The sequence below is a fragment of the Drosophila miranda genome, chromosome 2 (genome assembly GCF_003369915.1).
Source record: "Drosophila miranda strain MSH22 chromosome 2, D.miranda_PacBio2.1, whole genome shotgun sequence".
Lineage (NCBI taxonomy): Eukaryota > Metazoa > Arthropoda > Insecta > Diptera > Drosophilidae > Drosophila > Drosophila miranda.
The window spans coordinates 25,567,022-25,582,802 of NC_046675.1; the positions used below are offsets into that span (position 1 = coordinate 25,567,022).

The 15,781-nt window shown below is 39.4% G+C and overlaps 2 protein-coding genes and 1 long non-coding RNA gene across 3 annotated transcripts; 1 reads left to right on the top strand and 2 right to left on the bottom strand.

Moving 5' to 3' along the window:
- Positions 1-1,208: 1,208 nt before the first annotated feature.
- Positions 1,209-2,874, bottom strand: LOC117187393. The gene is made up of 2 exons (XM_033389983.1): positions 2,296-2,874; positions 1,209-2,225 (listed from the first exon to the last, which is right to left on the bottom strand). Exons 1-2 carry the CDS (start codon positions 2,540-2,542, stop codon positions 2,167-2,169), a joined length of 306 nt encoding a protein of 101 aa, XP_033245874.1. The 5' UTR covers positions 2,543-2,874; the 3' UTR covers positions 1,209-2,166.
- A 718-nt stretch (positions 2,875-3,592) lies between these two features.
- LOC117187362 lies at positions 3,593-6,192 on the bottom strand. Its single transcript, XR_004472065.1, has 2 exons — positions 5,566-6,192; positions 3,593-5,485 (listed from the first exon to the last, which is right to left on the bottom strand). It is a non-coding gene; the product is annotated as an uncharacterized LOC117187362 (long non-coding RNA).
- Positions 6,193-6,895: 703 nt separating this feature from the next.
- On the top strand, positions 6,896-15,278 carry LOC108156520 (CD81 antigen). Its single transcript, XM_017288025.2, has 5 exons — positions 6,896-7,347; positions 11,562-11,756; positions 12,338-12,517; positions 12,581-12,796; positions 13,275-15,278. The coding sequence occupies exons 1-5, from the start codon at positions 7,282-7,284 to the stop codon at positions 13,422-13,424; spliced, it is 807 nt and encodes a 268-aa protein (XP_017143514.1). The 5' UTR covers positions 6,896-7,281; the 3' UTR covers positions 13,425-15,278.
- The last annotated feature ends 503 nt before the right edge of the window (positions 15,279-15,781 follow it).

The window sequence follows — 15,781 nt, forward strand, 5'->3', positions numbered from 1 at the left end:
GTCCAATAAATGATAAAGGTACGTACTTTTCAGTATATTCCGGAGCGGACACGCTGCAGAGCAAGCCTGCAGTTGCAGTTGGAAGTACATAACGCATTTTCTTGAGTAAGAACCTACTGATCGCGGCAAAACATGAACGTATTAGAGAGCCCAAGCAAGTCAGATGCAGCTACAATCCACAGCGAGGCCTCGCGCACTAGGTTTAGAAGAGTAGATGTTTACAGTTAACAAAAAAAATAAAGTCGCGTGGATTCGACTGTGCTCGCCTTTTTATAGCAATACTAAACACACACACGCAAAGTACGTGAGAATGCATGCACCCATTAGTGTTGTGTTGCTCATGAGTGAGTGAACAAAAAAGAGTTGTTCACTTAAGTGAGCAACTGAACATGTTCCTTCCAAGCTGTTCTTTTTTGTTCACTTGTTCTTTTTTGCTCACTTGTTCTTTGTTGTTCACTTGTTCATTTTTGCTCACTTGTTCTCTACTCACTTTTGGCGCAATTTTGCTCCTCAAAGGGCATTTTGCGTTCTGGCAGTTGTTGCTCATATTTGCTTTTACTTCACACTTTTTGTATTACCGGCAAAACTGTTTATTCTTTTGAAAATTCAGTATGTCGCTAATTCAAAGTATATTCGATACTTCGAAAGTATAGTGAAATAGTAAAAACTGAGCAATCTAAGTGAGCAATGAGCAACTGAGCAATCAGGTGAATAAGTGAGCAATATGAGTGAGTTGACTCACATACAAAAAAGAACAAGTGAACATGTTCCCTAAAATGAGCAATGTTTACCCAACACTAGCACCCATACACTAAAACATGCTGGAGGCAAAACAGAACTAGACCTCCCAGTGGACCAAAGAGCGATAGTAAAACGGAACTATCATAAAATGTCCGGAAACGGACTTAGAAATGATAAAAATCCGGGAGCAAAATGCTCGCAGACGGACTTAGAAAAGAGCATTGAACGGACGAAAACCGAGCGACGACCAAAGTCCCGCAAAACTATTACAAACGGACTTAAAAACGGGCACAATACGCAAGAAACGCCGGATCACGTAATAGAACATGAACGAACATGTCAAACTGCGACCCGGCACAACGCCGCAGTTTTTTCGTTTTGTTTTATTTTGTGATTAAAAACCGCAGCAGAAGGACGTAAACGGGGAGTTAAATCGTAAAAATAGTGAAAAAAAAGAAAAATCGGTAAGTAAATTATTATTTATTTAATAGTATAGTATAGTGCACAAAATTTGAGTTTGGGAGCAGTATAAGACCCCAAAAAGACAACAATCTACACATTCTGTGTATATATTTTTTTCTAGCCATCTTCTTGTGCATCAGGCAACCTGCGTCAACGAATATAACAATTTTCGCTGGAACTGGCTTTGCGCACCATTTTTTTTATACACAGGGGAGTACTAATTCGTATATTCTTCTTCATGAATCTTAAGATGCTGCTGCGTGTGCGGACGGAGAACAGCTTAAGAGAACAGCTCTCAAGAAGGATAGTCGATTGCGAGTGACAAAATTCCGCCATTAATGCAAAATACACAGAAAAAAAAAATACCATGTAGGGCAGAGTATCTACGGTATTTTCTGTCTGATGGCTCTTGTCTTTTTTACGTTTGCCAATTTAATTATGGTTTACGAACCCAAACAACAACATCTGCTACTCAAAGACAAAAAAGTGCAGAAGAGGAACTACAGGAGGGGAGGTTAAGGTCTAAATTGCAATCTCTATGAATATTGGTCGGGGGTCGCAAGAAAAGTTATTCAAAAACCTCAGCTCAGGAAGAGTGAGCCGTGAAGAAAAGAACAGACTATGACGGAGTTTTGTGGGTCTATGGGAGGCCCATTAAAGGTGTATGTTAGGTAATAGACTTATTCAAATCAATGAGAAGAATATATATTTCTGCACAAACAACTCAAACAAGACTAATGGATGAGTCATGAGGGTCCAAGGCGCTCTCAAGAAGGATAGTCGATTGCGAGTGAAAAAATGCACATGTCTATGTGCAGTGAAACGAAAGAGCCAGTTGTCCCCCTATGAAGTCGCATTAGAGCCAAGTAGGAAAGTACATTGATAGTAAGTATTTTGAAAGGACATAGTACATATGTACATACATTTTCTCTGTTTGCACATGTATATACGTTCAAAGTCGCGTTATTGATGGGTAAGTATACATACATACATATGTACGTAGCGATGAGTGCCAAAGGAGACTGCAAGATTTAACAAAACAGATTTTAATTGATAATGTACACTTCATTGTGGCCATCAAGTCATACATACACCACGTCTTCTTTGAATGCCACCGTTTCGAGTACGAGAGGCGCCAGCTAGAGGATGAGCTAGCCAGCAGCATTAGCGTCGGAGGGATCGTGCCGCTCATGGTAGCGAATCCCAAGGCGTGGGATGCCACCACTAGGTTCGCCGCCACTATAATGCGGGAACTACGGAGAGCGGAGAGGGAAAGGAAAGTGTCGGAGGAGTAAGGAGGAACGGCTGTGCGAAGCAATGCTTTGCGGCCGTACCGCATAGCTACGCCCCATTACCCCACCAACAAACCACAGTCCCAGACCACCACAACTAGTTGCTAACCCTATATAAGAACAAGTATTAAAGCATAATAAAAGTAATAGAACATAAGTAAGTACACAAATGCCACGCTCGGCCAGCGCTCGTTCACGACGCAACTGCCAAGATACGGAGGTTCTAGGATGCCAGGTTGCGGTGGTTTTATGGCGCAGAAGTTCTAGGGTGCCAGGTTGCGGGGGTTCTGAGGTGCGGAGGTTCCAGGTTGCGGAGGTTCTGGGGTGCCATGGTGCGCACGGTGCTGACTCCCTGCGCACTAGGTTTAGAAGAGTAGATGTTTAAAGTTAAAAAAAAAAACGAGGGGGAACGTTGTGAGTTGCTGCGGCCTTAATAGCCTCTGAGATTTTTGAATATCCCCAGATTTTCGTCCTTTGCGGGGGCGGAAGGGGGTGTGGCGAAATTTTGAAACAAACTCGTCTCGGTCCGATATATTTGGAGTGTGGATACCAAATTTGGTTGCTCTAGCTTTTGTAGTCTCTGAGATCTAGGCGCTAATGTTTTACTCTAAGCAAAGCCGCCTATGCTACTTGTGTGTTAGAGAGAGACAGGGCGAGAAAAAATGAAATTGTTTTCTTGATGCTGGCTATAATAATACGATCCAATTCAGATTCCGCAGTCTTAAAGATATGGTCATTCTCTACAATTCTACGTTTTTGGTTTTCTCATATCTTTAAAATTGTGGATGCCACAGATTTTCGTCCTTTGTGGGGGCGGAAGTGGGCGGGGCGAAGTTTCGAAATATTTTTGTAGCAGTGACATATCACAGAAGTCTGGATCCAAAACATCGTTGCTCTAGCTCTTATAGTCTTTGAGCACTAGGCGCTAAAAGGGACGGACAGACGGACGGAAGGACAGACAGACAGGGCTCAATCGACTCGGCTATTGATGCTGATCAAGAATATATATACTTTATGGGGTCGGAAACGATTCCTTCTGGACGTTACACACATCCACTTTTACCACAAATCTAATATACCCCAATACTCATTTTGAGTATCGGGTATAATTAAGAAGCGATTACCATCGATGAACAAATACCCTTTCAGTTTCGGCGAACACTTAGCTTAATTCAATCTCAATGAAATCTGAAGGTAATCCCCTGCAGGACATTTTGTACAAAATCAGAAATAATTGTAGTTAGACAAACGATTATCTAGAACAGTAGAAATATGAGGGGATTACCTACAGAACACAGTGTACTTACATTTGAAATTTTAAAAATTAAAAGCAGACATGGTAAACGAAGACTGATGCTTGAAAAAGGGCCAAAAACAAGAAGAAATTATTGTAATTTGACAAACTATTGTAAAGAAGTATGAAAATAAAAGCCAAACCAACAAAAAACCAAAGAACTACATTTGTTTGGATTATAATAATCTGCAATCATCAGAATCCTTATTGAAAAGTATGATTTCTTTTTAAACATAACATTACAAATTTAATAATGTTATATATGATACATATGATATGAGCTCTGAAGTTCATGCTAGATACTGTTCCAGTCTTACGATACGTACCTTTTAGGTACAGGTAAAAACTGTTCGAAACGTGTATTTAAAGATTATGGTCTTCTCCTATTTGGAATCCTTAAATATATATTATATTTTTTGTATATTGACCTTGTCCGCTATATATTTTAATATATTATTTAAATTGTAATGTAAGCAAATAGTTTTATCCTAGGCCTAAGGTTGCCATGTTAAGTTGTAAATATTCAAACCCTCTCTATACCCCTATTTTACGTATATGTTTGTATACCTACCTACCTAGCTATGTATAAGCAACATTTGTATAATGTTATCCCACGCCACTAAAGTATCCAGTCCCCAATGGGATCCTCCATCCGATATGTGACCCCTGATCCCGAAGATTGTCCCCTACCCAACACAACAACCCTTCCCCGCACATGTTGTACATTTTGTTTTTTAAGAGGATCTTAAAATACCTATATAAAATAACTAAAGTTCAAAGTTTGAACCGTATAACTAACGCCGCTCTGGCACACAGGTATCTAGCATCATATGGAGACAGTGTATATATCTCTCGCAGTGTAAATTATTATTTATTTAATAGTATAGTATAGTGCACAAAATTTGAGTTTGGGAGCAGTATAAGACCCCAAAAAGACAACAATCTACACATTCTGTGTATATATTTTTTTCTAGCCATCTTCTTGTGCATCAGGCAACCTGCGTCAACGAATATAACAATTTTCGCTGGAACTGGCTTTGCGCACCATTTTTTTTATACACAGGGGAGTACTAATTCGTATATTCTTCTTCATGAATCTTAAGATGCTGCTGCGTGTGCGGACGGAGAACAGCTTAAGAGAACAGCTCTCAAGAAGGATAGTCGATTGCGAGTGACAAAATTCCGCCATTAATGCAAAATACACAGAAAAAAAAAATACCATGTAGGGCAGAGTATCTACGGTATTTTCTGTCTGATGGCTCTTGTCTTTTTTACGTTTGCCAATTTAATTATGGTTTACGAACCCAAACAACAACATCTGCTACTCAAAGACAAAAAAGTGCAGAAGAGGAACTACAGGAGGGGAGGTTAAGGTCTAAATTGCAATCTCTATGAATATTGGTCGGGGGTCGCAAGAAAAGTTATTCAAAAACCTCAGCACAGGAAGAGTGAGCCGTGAAGAAAAGAACAGACTATGACGGAGTTTTGTGGGTCTATGGGAGGCCCATTAAAGGTGTATGTTCGGTAATAGACTTATTCAAATCAATGAGAAGAATATATATTTCTGCACAAACAACTCAAACAAGACTAATGGATGAGTCATGAGGGTCCAAGGCGCTCTCAAGAAGGATAGTCGATTGCGAGTGACAAAATGCACATGTCTATGTGCAGTGAAACGAAAGAGCCAGTTGTCCCCCTATGAAGTCGCATTAGAGCCAAGTAGGAAAGTACATTGATAGTAAGTATTTTGAAAGGACATAGTACATATGTACATACATTTTCTCTGTTTGCACATGTATATACGTTCAAAGTGGCGTTATTGATGGGTAAGTATACATACATACATATGTACGCAGCATTAGCGTCGGAGGGATCGTGCCGCTCATGGTAGCGAATCCCAAGGCGTGGGATGCCACCACTAGGTTCGCCGCCACTATAATGCGGGAACTACAGAGAGCGGAGAGGGAAAGGAAAGTGTCGGCGGATTAAGGAGGAACGGCTGTGCGAAGCAATGCTTTGCGGCCGTACCGCATAGCTACGCCCCATTACCCCACCAACAAACCACAGTACCAGACCCCCACAACTAGTTGCTAACCCTATATAAGAACAAGTATTAAAGCATAATAAAAGTAATAGAACATAAGTAAGTACACAAATGCCACGCTCGGCCAGCGCTCGTTCACGACGCAACTGCCAAGATACGGAGGTTCTAGGATGCCAGGTTGCGGTGGTTTTATGGCGCAGAAGTTCTAGGGTGCCAGGTTGCGGGGGTTCTGAGGTGCGGAGGTTCCAGGTTGCGGAGGTTCTGGGTGCCATGGTGCGCACGGTGCTGACTCCCTGCGCACTAGGTTTAGAAGATGAGATGTTTACAGTTCAAAAAAAAAAAATAAAGTGGCGTGGATTCGACTGTGCTCGCCTTTTTATAGCAATTGGCAGCGCCGCCATTTGCGAAAATGACTTCGAAGCAGCGCAGTCGCGCCGCCGCAGGTCTGCCTTGCAAGAGCGAGAGAGATATATTGGCTGCCGCTGCATGTGTGAGATTTTGTATGCGCTTGCTTCTGAGTACAAAAAAAATACGTCAGCCGACAGCGCAGCCACAGCTGGTGTCTCTCTGTCTCTCTCTCTCTGCTTTTGCAAGGTAGCAGAAAAGGGTGGGTTTTGTAGATTGTAGAAATCGTAAAGCTATTTCAATGACATTTTGCAACTTATAATCTTCTTACAGAGACCAAGTGTCTTTCTTAATTATGTTTTAAAACAGCTTGGAAACAGAAGCTACATACGGTATAAAAATTCCCCTACTCCAGCTGACAAGCTACTAGTAAGAAATTACATGACCTACGTTATAGCCTTGTTATAGACAAAATAATTTGAAAATGCGTACTTAAAAGTAACTTATCTTGTAGAAAATGTATTCATCAATGGCCTAAAATTATGTTGGCAGAGCTAAAGGTTTTAGTTAGTCAGCATTATTCAACAGAAGTCAAAAAAGAGAGATATGTAGAATGGAACTTGGATTCGTCAGTATATTTACGGTATATATTTTGAATGCGACGGTATATTCTTGTATATTTCTGAGGGTCCGTATATTTGATGAATCAACATGCGGTCACACTGGTCTTCACAACAAAAAAAAACACCGCCGCCGCAGCCGCAATAATACAATTTTTAAAAAAATCGGTTGCAACGGTTAAATGCACAATTAGTGTTTCGAGCATAAAAGTGTTCTTCCGCTGAAAAATCGCCAAAAATAGAGCCCGCCAATCGAGTGTTTCAAATATTGTGCAAGCATCTACACAGAAGAAAAGAGAAAAGTGCATTAAGGCTGCTGCTGGCGCGGTCGCTGTTGCAGGCCCAGAGTCAATTCCGATTTTCTTTCGACCAAATCGTGTTCGTAGCAGAAGGAAGCCAACGCAACGAACGGTGGTGGGGTGATAGAAACCAGTTAAACCTAACGAATTTCAAGCGAGGAAAGAGCTATAACTAATCGACACAATGGGTCTCAAAGGCTGCTGTTCGTGCGTCAAATATCTGATGGTCCTTATAAACATTTTATTTTGGGTATGTTAATTCGACAACAACAAATGCGAGAAGAATCTTCTTGCCATTGCAGCAACAACAACTGGAACACACACATTTGCAAGAGCAGTGCTGGAGAGTGTGTGTGTGTTTGTGTATGTGAGAGAGAGAGGATTTTGTGTACATGAGAGCGTGAATGTGAATGGAAGTGCGTGTGTGTTTGTGTTTGTGTATTCCCTACGCCCTCTTGTGGGGCCATGTCTCCGCCTGGCAGCGCGCGCACGCTCTCTTCTTCTCCTCCTACAGGAGCCGACTCCCGCTCAGAAATGGCAAAACAAAAAAATTGCAAAAAGACGCTAGATTGGTAAAATAATATTCAAAGAGAGACTAATAGGAACCGTTTATAGTTTTGTAAAAAATGAGTTTGTATTAGGAAATAAATGGATAAATAAATACAGCTAGAGCTGTTAACTAATAGAAAAAGTGATAAATGGTCCAAATATTGTGTGAAGAAGTGAAAAACTTCTCTATTCGAAAAAATTAAGGAAATAACTCTATTGACAACCTTTTGGTATCTTCTTTATAGTCCCAACTCCAGACTACAATAAAGCTTAATACACTTAAATAAATTAGATGCATCCTTATGTTGTTTTCATTATGAAAACGTAAACGTAAATCATAGCCAAATTTCTTTTCAAAAAAGTCAAAGCGACGTCTGCAATCTTTAAAAGCCCTAACTTACGCAAAAAATGTTGCAGAAATGTCAAAAAATATAATTTAATATATAAATATATGTGTCAATTGATTTTTGAATCGAGTTTTGTTTGTATGTAATAAAAATATGTAAGCTTTTTATAAAACAAAGGCAGGTCTTACTTAAAAAAAAGCTAGAGCGATATCTCTGCTCCCGGGTTCTCACAGAACTCTCTCTCTCCCTCTACTTCTTACTCCCATAAACAATAGAAGTTCCGCTGTGGGTGAGTGGGAGAACGAATGACATGCACACGCACACCCACACCCACGTATACATGAAGGCAGTTCGAAAGAAAGACAGACATCTAAAGCATCGCCCCATCTCCTTCCACCTACTCTACCGCGGCTCCCCTGCCCAGGCCCCACCACACACGTTTGTTCAGTTGTTGTTTTTCTTTGGACTGCCTTTTCCTGCTGGTTTTTCTATATTTTTATTTTTATAACGTTTACGTGAGTTTTCAGTCGAGTTAAATTCTTTACCAACTTCTTTCTCTCTTTTCTTATCAGTGGGAAAGGACCAACATTGGTCGCCCCACCCTTTCGTCACACCTCTGCATGGATTCTGCCTCTACTTAACCCGCTTTCCGATAGGGTTCTTCTGTGTTCTATTTGTTTGGAATTTTACGCAATTTCATGGCTTTCAACATTTCGTTGTTTCTGTTTCAATTGTTTCATTCAATTATTCTCTCCCTCAAATGTGTGTGTGTGTGTTTGGTTTGTTTTCCTCTGTAGATTCTCCTTTTCTTTGCTTTCGAAATCGGTTTCGCTTTTTGAAATTTTGATGCTTTTGTTAAATGTTTTTAATTTTTATTTTTTTCTGCTGATTGTTGTTGCCTTTTTTCGATTTCTGTCTATAGTATTTATTAGTCAAGAGCTATTTTCGAAAACGGCGGAAAACCAACAATAACATGGACGTTCCGTGTATGCGCTGTTCTTGGTGGGGCGTGTATTGGTATTGGTATAGTCGCTGCGCTGCTTTCAGAGCGATCCCGCTTTTGCATAGTGGGGTGTGTTTGATTTCCATTGGGGAAAATAATTAAGAACGAAATATTCTTTTCGCTTTACTATGTTACTTCCTACAGTACATCGCTATTTCAACATTTCCAAACGATTCCTTTACTGTACAGGTTGGTTTCTGCGATTGATGTCTATGACGTGCTATGACAGAAGCTCATCCATAGTCTCTCATCATTTTTATATGTGAACATCCCACTGTGGCTCGCTCTGAAAGCGTTTCCATTTCCATCGTCGCTGCGGGGCATCGTGATCAAACGCCACGATCCCGACGCTGCCGTCATTGAGGCTGACAGTGACCAAAATGTTGCCTTTGCCTGCTGCTGTTCGTTTTTTGGCCATCTGACAAGGCTTGCGTCTCATTAACCCGGGAGCCACCCGTCCACCCACCGGCACACAATTAATTTAGTTGCCATCTCTATTTTTCAACCCATACATACTATCTATATAATTAATTTCTGCTATTTTTCACTCAATTATTCATAATGGGAATCTATTCGTTTGGCGGAATGCATTCCATTGTAATTTTGTGGCTATAAAAAGCCGTTGCATGGCATGGTTTGAATCAATGGGGAATGCGGGGACAAAACGGCGACTGGACATGCAAAAGGCTGCCACGGCGCTCTCTTTGCCCTGGTCACATTCTCTCTGTCTCCCTTCGGTCGTTCTCACGCTCTCTTGAGCACTCAAAAGTAGGTCACCAAAGGACTTTGCACATTTATTAGACCGCTCGTTCGTTTTGTTTGTTATGGACACGCGACATCGTGTCTGATGTGTATTTACCAAGGCGTGGATTAAATTCTCGAAACATTTCAACATTTTTACGAGGGGCTGTGGACTTAGTAGAGCATTCCATTTTGTACTCTGGAGGAACATAAAGTTATCTATGCTCGTTTTTTATATTACTCTGCAAACGGCCCTCGCATGTGCAACTTTGTATAACATTTCCATCACCATTCTCCGTTAGCTTTCACACACATACACACCCACACAGTCTACAGCTCTTTCATATAATGCATTTTAGTGTGACACAGTTTTTGTCTCGCTCTCTCAATTGCCCTCGCAATATTGTAGTTCTCTCGCCGCTGAACTTTTGTTTTGTCTTCTCATGGACCACCCGCATGGAGAGCTTGGCTTTGGCCTCTCTCATTACGTTTGAATGAAATTTGCGGTACTTTAAGTTTTTGCTTTGTATTCTCTCTCTGTCTCTATATCTCTCTGGTGTGCCATTTGTTACCCTTTGGGAGGTTAGGCGCCAAAAATGATGTGAGAACTTCTCCGAACCCAGTACACTACGGGACATATGAATAGTTCCTTTATCACTTTAGCATTTACTATTGTGCGAAGAGAAATAATAATGATTTTCCGCACTTAATTGCGAGATCTGCTGCGTAATCTTATCAAGTAGCACAGATTGTATGCCATGCTCCAGACTTTGGTTCAATTTCGAAAGATACAATGAGATAAGAAGATGTTTGAATTTTGAAATTCTTTCAAGAGTATTTTCTCGTATTGGGCGGTAACTTAATTTATGTGTCAAAGTTTTTCAGTGGAAACCTTTGTAAATAAAATATCTATATACATACATAGATACAATAAGTGCATTTCCCTCTATTAAGTGCACTTGTTTACATCTCTTGATTAGTGTTTCCATCGCACATTTCTCATTTCAAATTTCATTTCCCTGCCTCTCAATGAATAATTTTTCTGAATTATTCATGAACGGACCCAAACACAAACGCTAACATACACACACACTGCATACTTGTAGATGAAGTCTCGGCTATTAAGTCATTAGCTCTTAATTAGATTTTCTCACTCATAGCACGATCAGAAAAGACAAATGCAAATGCATAAATTCTGTGTTCAGATTACCTACCCGTATGCCTCGAGTTAAGTGATTCAATTATTTGTATGTAGGAAAGAAAATGTGAGAATTTCTGGCAAAACTGCTTTAATTCAAAGAAATATAATTCGCGTTTTGTTTTGTTCCTCGGAATCGGTGGGGCTTATAGTGATAACCCCCAGCTCCATACCGAAGATAATTTTAGCGTCTCGGTTTCACAATCGGTTCAATGCCTTGGTACAAACATATAATTAAAGCTACTGACTGTATGACATGGAATTAATCAGAAAAGTCGTTATATTTATTTTATTTGTAGGATTCCGTACTTATTGCGTAAAAGTGTGTACATATACATATGTGTGCCTTAAGTTAATTACAAATAAAACAAATAGAAAATATTTTCCTCTCCACTCTGACTGCTGACATCATAAGTAACCCGCGAGACCAAAATTGGAAGGGAATGAGGTCTCCCTAGAGGCCTGGCCTCCCACTTTAATTGCCTACACCGCCCCCCAGATGTCGTCATTGTAGCGGGTTTCGAGTGTGTTGAATGCAACTTTTACAACAAAGGCACACAGAAGATTGCAAACTATCGATAGCAGTATATTCATAAGAAATATTTTCCTATTTTTGTCCATTGCAGCTCATCGGACTGAGCATCGTGATCACATCCGTTTGGATGCTGACGGATCCCACATTTATGCTGTCGATGACACAATCCTATAATCACTATCATATAGCACTCTACGTTTTTCTGGGCATCGGCATACTGATCACACTGGGCGCATTCTTTGGCTGCTGGGGCGTTTGTCGAGAGTCGCAGTGTCTGCTGGTATCGGTGAGTAAACAACCACAAAAAATCATAAAGGAAAACAAAAAAATGATTCTGTCTGCAAATTCCAATTAAAACGGATACCGTTGTGCGGGCCGGCCCCCACGCAACTCTGCTCAGATAATTGCAGTCTCGAATCGCCCACGGTCCTTTTGCGGAGTCTGCAATTTGTTGTATATCTTTCTTAGATTGCCTCATATTTGTCCACACAAGTATTTCGACATTCGGTACTCTTTATTATTCGTGTTTTGGTATATTTAATCGGCAAAAATTGTAGAGCTTTGGAGACTCAAGAGATCACACTATTAGAGATGAAAAAGAAAATGTATTTTGCTAGAGAATTTCTACATATTATAAATGATCCATAATCCCAGTTCAGCATACTGATCTTTCAAAAGTTATTTTACTTTAATTTATCATTTATTGATGTATTTTCACATAATTACATTAAGATTTCAAACAAAAAAAGAGTAAATTCTGTGCCAAGTCCAAATAATTTTGCAGACGCCTGTGAGTTTATTTACTCAACACCCACGTCCGGAGGAATGAGAGCCATTCATAAATCTGAATCTGAATTTCCGTTGCAGTTCTTCTGTGTGATACTTATTGTGATGGTGGCACAAATCGCAGCTGGTGCCTGGGCCTTCCACAACAAAGACAAACTGGACGACATTGTGCGGGCGGCGGTGAAATCTTCGGTGCAGGAGGAGTACGGCCAGTCCACCATGAGTTCCCGCACGGTAACCTTTGATACGCTGCAGAAGAATGTATGTATTTTGAAAATATCTGAAGCTGACAGCGAAATTGATTTATTGTCTGTTTGTTTACAGTTGAAGTGCTGCGGTGCGGATGGACCTGGGGACTGGGCAACGAGTCGCTTCAATAATGTGGATCGCACTAATATTGTGGAAATCGCCGTGTCTTCCATGAACGTCTTCTACAACATACCCGAGTCCTGCTGCAAGGAGAACCTCAAGGACAATGAATGCGAATTGTCGCGCCGCTTAAAGTTTGGTGGCCCCTTGAACACGGCCATCTACCAGCAGGTAATGCAGATGGAGAAGCTTCAATGGATGGATGATTCATGGCATAGTAGAGTTATAGTATTGCCCATTCCCATGGCCATCTCATTTGACATTCAAATTGTTTCCTTAACTGTCGGCTGTTGTCTGTCGTCCGTGGTCGTTTTTCGATTCATTGAGCCAGCGAAAAACCATCAAAAATCAATTGATAGGTGTGGCTGAAGCTTGATTTTTTGTCCCAGCGATCGCTATCGATGGCCCGGGGGCCCATAAAAATTAATAATCCTTTGCTGTTTTAGTGGATTTGTTTTTCTCTCATCGCCACGCCCGACAATGAGACGATAAAAATGTATTAATTAATATTGATATTCCACACGCACTTCACGTTTGTAGAGCCAGAGAATGTGTGCTATAACAAACTGAATGCTGCTGAATAATATTTACTTACAATTCTTTATATGTACTGTGTAGATTTATTAATGAATCGCACTCTCTGTTTTAGGGCTGCGTTGATAAACTGATTGAGATCATTTACGAGAATTGGGTCACCATTTTCGCCATCACTGCTGCCGTCATACTGCTGGAGCTGCTGTCGCTGACCTTTGCTCTGAGCCTGTGCTGTGCGGTGAGGAATCAGCACTACAAGGCCTGAGAATTACAGAACTCCCATAGGGAAATTACAGACGATGAGAAGTACTAACAAACCAAATCGAAACGGATGCATAGCAAGCATTACTGAGAGGACATGCGAATGCAAATGGGAATGGGGGGAAACGTGTGCATTTAGCTGAAACTTCAAGGCAAAACGAGGATAATGTCCGTTGTTCCCTGGTCAATACTTTAACAACAACACAATTTTGTAGTACTTTTAACAACAAGAAGAGCAGCAAGCGTGAAGCTAATGGAGCAATTTGAATTTGTATTTGTGGTGGAGCGTTGACACCTTTAGGAGTTTGTGGCGCAACGTTTTTGAAGCACAAACCATACAAAGTCACACCGATAGACAACATCCACTTTATAAGATCTTGATATGCAAAACAAAACAAAAGAACACATACACTTTTCTAACCAAATATTTCTACAACAAGAAAACACAAACACAGAGAGTAAACTTTATACAATACATGTACGAACCGCATAAAGCAGCAGCTCCATAATATTTAGCATAATGGGAAAGTTTTCGAATTCATAGATACATACAATACATGCTATATATTAAATATATAGAGCAAACGTAAGCACAAAGTATAATGTTAATTGCCAAAATCTAAACAAAACAAAATGAAAAGCAATCAAATTTCGTTCAAAATTTGTTTCTCCCAATAAGACTTTCGATTACCAATTAAGTTGATTTGTGGCCATTTTTGTATGCTATTATGCTAAAGCAAAGCCAAATTATATAAGTATATACATCTACATACATACATCTATATATAGTAGTGGCAGTAGTATGTATATATGTATGACGACAGCATTCCACAAGAATGAGAATGATTGACAGATTTTTGTTCTGGTTAAAGACGCATTGCCATCCAAAGACCCAGCCCAAAACATATATTCAAATCATTTTTTTATCTTGTGTAAAATGTTGTTCAAGAAACATGACCCAAAAACCCCCTAATTCGATTCGTTGAGCTTCACGAAATTAAATGCCAAATATCTTATGTATTTACAAAATTGTATTTTTTAGTTAGTTGGTCAAAAGCGAAATTTAAGAAAATAATCAGTAAATGTGGGCCGTTCGGTTGACTAAGAGCCGCTCTGTAAAAAGTTACTACATTAATGGTATTCTAGTAACTCATTTTCATTTGATTTTGTTGATTTCGAAATATTTATACGGGAATCGGGGAAAGAGTATGATTTTGACTTAAAGTTGATATTTTGTATTAATTTGGAACAGCCCCTACTTGGCGAACTATTTTCCTCTTCAAGTCTAACCAAAGCTAATCAAAATTAGTTTCAGTTATACCATTGTAATGGAAGCTAAATAGAGCTCTGTACCTTTTGATATAACGTTGAATTTTGACCATTCTCGAAACCACGCCCACACACGTACACTCGAAACGAATTTTGTATAATCCATCTTACCTGCATCGAAATGAATATTATTATTTACGAATCATTGTGTAAGTGCAACTATTTATATGTATGAGTAAAATCAAGAGAGCAACATAAACCACACAAAATGTTAAATGGAAAGTACACACAAATCGAAACGAAAATCTCTATATATTTACATTGTATTTTTACCATACACCGTAAACTAATTCAATGATAGTATACGTATATTTTTTGTACTATTTTCATTTTATTGTTGTTAAATGTATGTGAATTTTGTTGTTAGTTAAGCGTAGCCTGAGCGTCACACTTTGTACCCCCTCACAGCGTTTAAATAAATCAAATCTACAAGAACCCATCCAAGGACAAAATTATATTAAATTTACAAAGATGAAGCAAAAACAAAAACCAATATTAAGTAAATAAATCTATATTGTATTTAAATGTACACCTTAAAGTAAATTATTTATTGAATATTTCTTAGTAAGTTAGTAGTTACATATGTGCGGAATTTCATTGGAGTTAAATCAAATCATGAGAAAGGTTTTAGACTAAGTCAGAGATTTCAAAAATGAAGGCAAACGAGGCAAAAGTTCATGTGTTGGATCTGTAGCAAACCATTAAAATATCTAGGCAATAAGTCCCCTAAGAATATAATTAATTCAAATTGATTGTAGCGAAATATTTAATGCACTATAAACTTCATCAGGCATCTCAAATCAAAAGAAAATGTAGTACATACCCAGAAGCCATACCATGTTCATTCTAACCGAAAAAAGGCAACAATCAATTCTGCATCTTGAAAGCATATGGAAACTACATAAATACATACAATACATAAATGCACATTCAGCAAGACATGAAATAAGCAAAAGTCAGTGACAGAAATAAAGCAATATAAACGATGCTCAAGATTTGTATTCAATTTGAAGGATATAGATATTTGTAAAA

Excerpts from the sequence above, each read along its gene's own strand:
- LOC117187393 (XM_033389983.1), bottom strand. The coding sequence starts at position 2,542 with ATGCGGTACGGCCGCAAAGCATTGCTTCGCACAGCCGTTCCTCCTTAC. Across the intron at positions 2,226-2,295 it reads GCATTCAAAGAAGACGTGGT|TCTCCTTTGGCACTCATCGC; the intron begins GTATGTATGACT and ends TAAATCTTGCAG.
- LOC108156520 (XM_017288025.2), top strand. The coding sequence starts at position 7,282 with ATGGGTCTCAAAGGCTGCTGTTCGTGCGTCAAATATCTGATGGTCCTT. Across the intron at positions 7,348-11,561 it reads TTATAAACATTTTATTTTGG|CTCATCGGACTGAGCATCGT; the intron begins GTATGTTAATTC and ends TGTCCATTGCAG. Across the intron at positions 12,797-13,274 it reads ACACGGCCATCTACCAGCAG|GGCTGCGTTGATAAACTGAT; the intron begins GTAATGCAGATG and ends TCTCTGTTTTAG.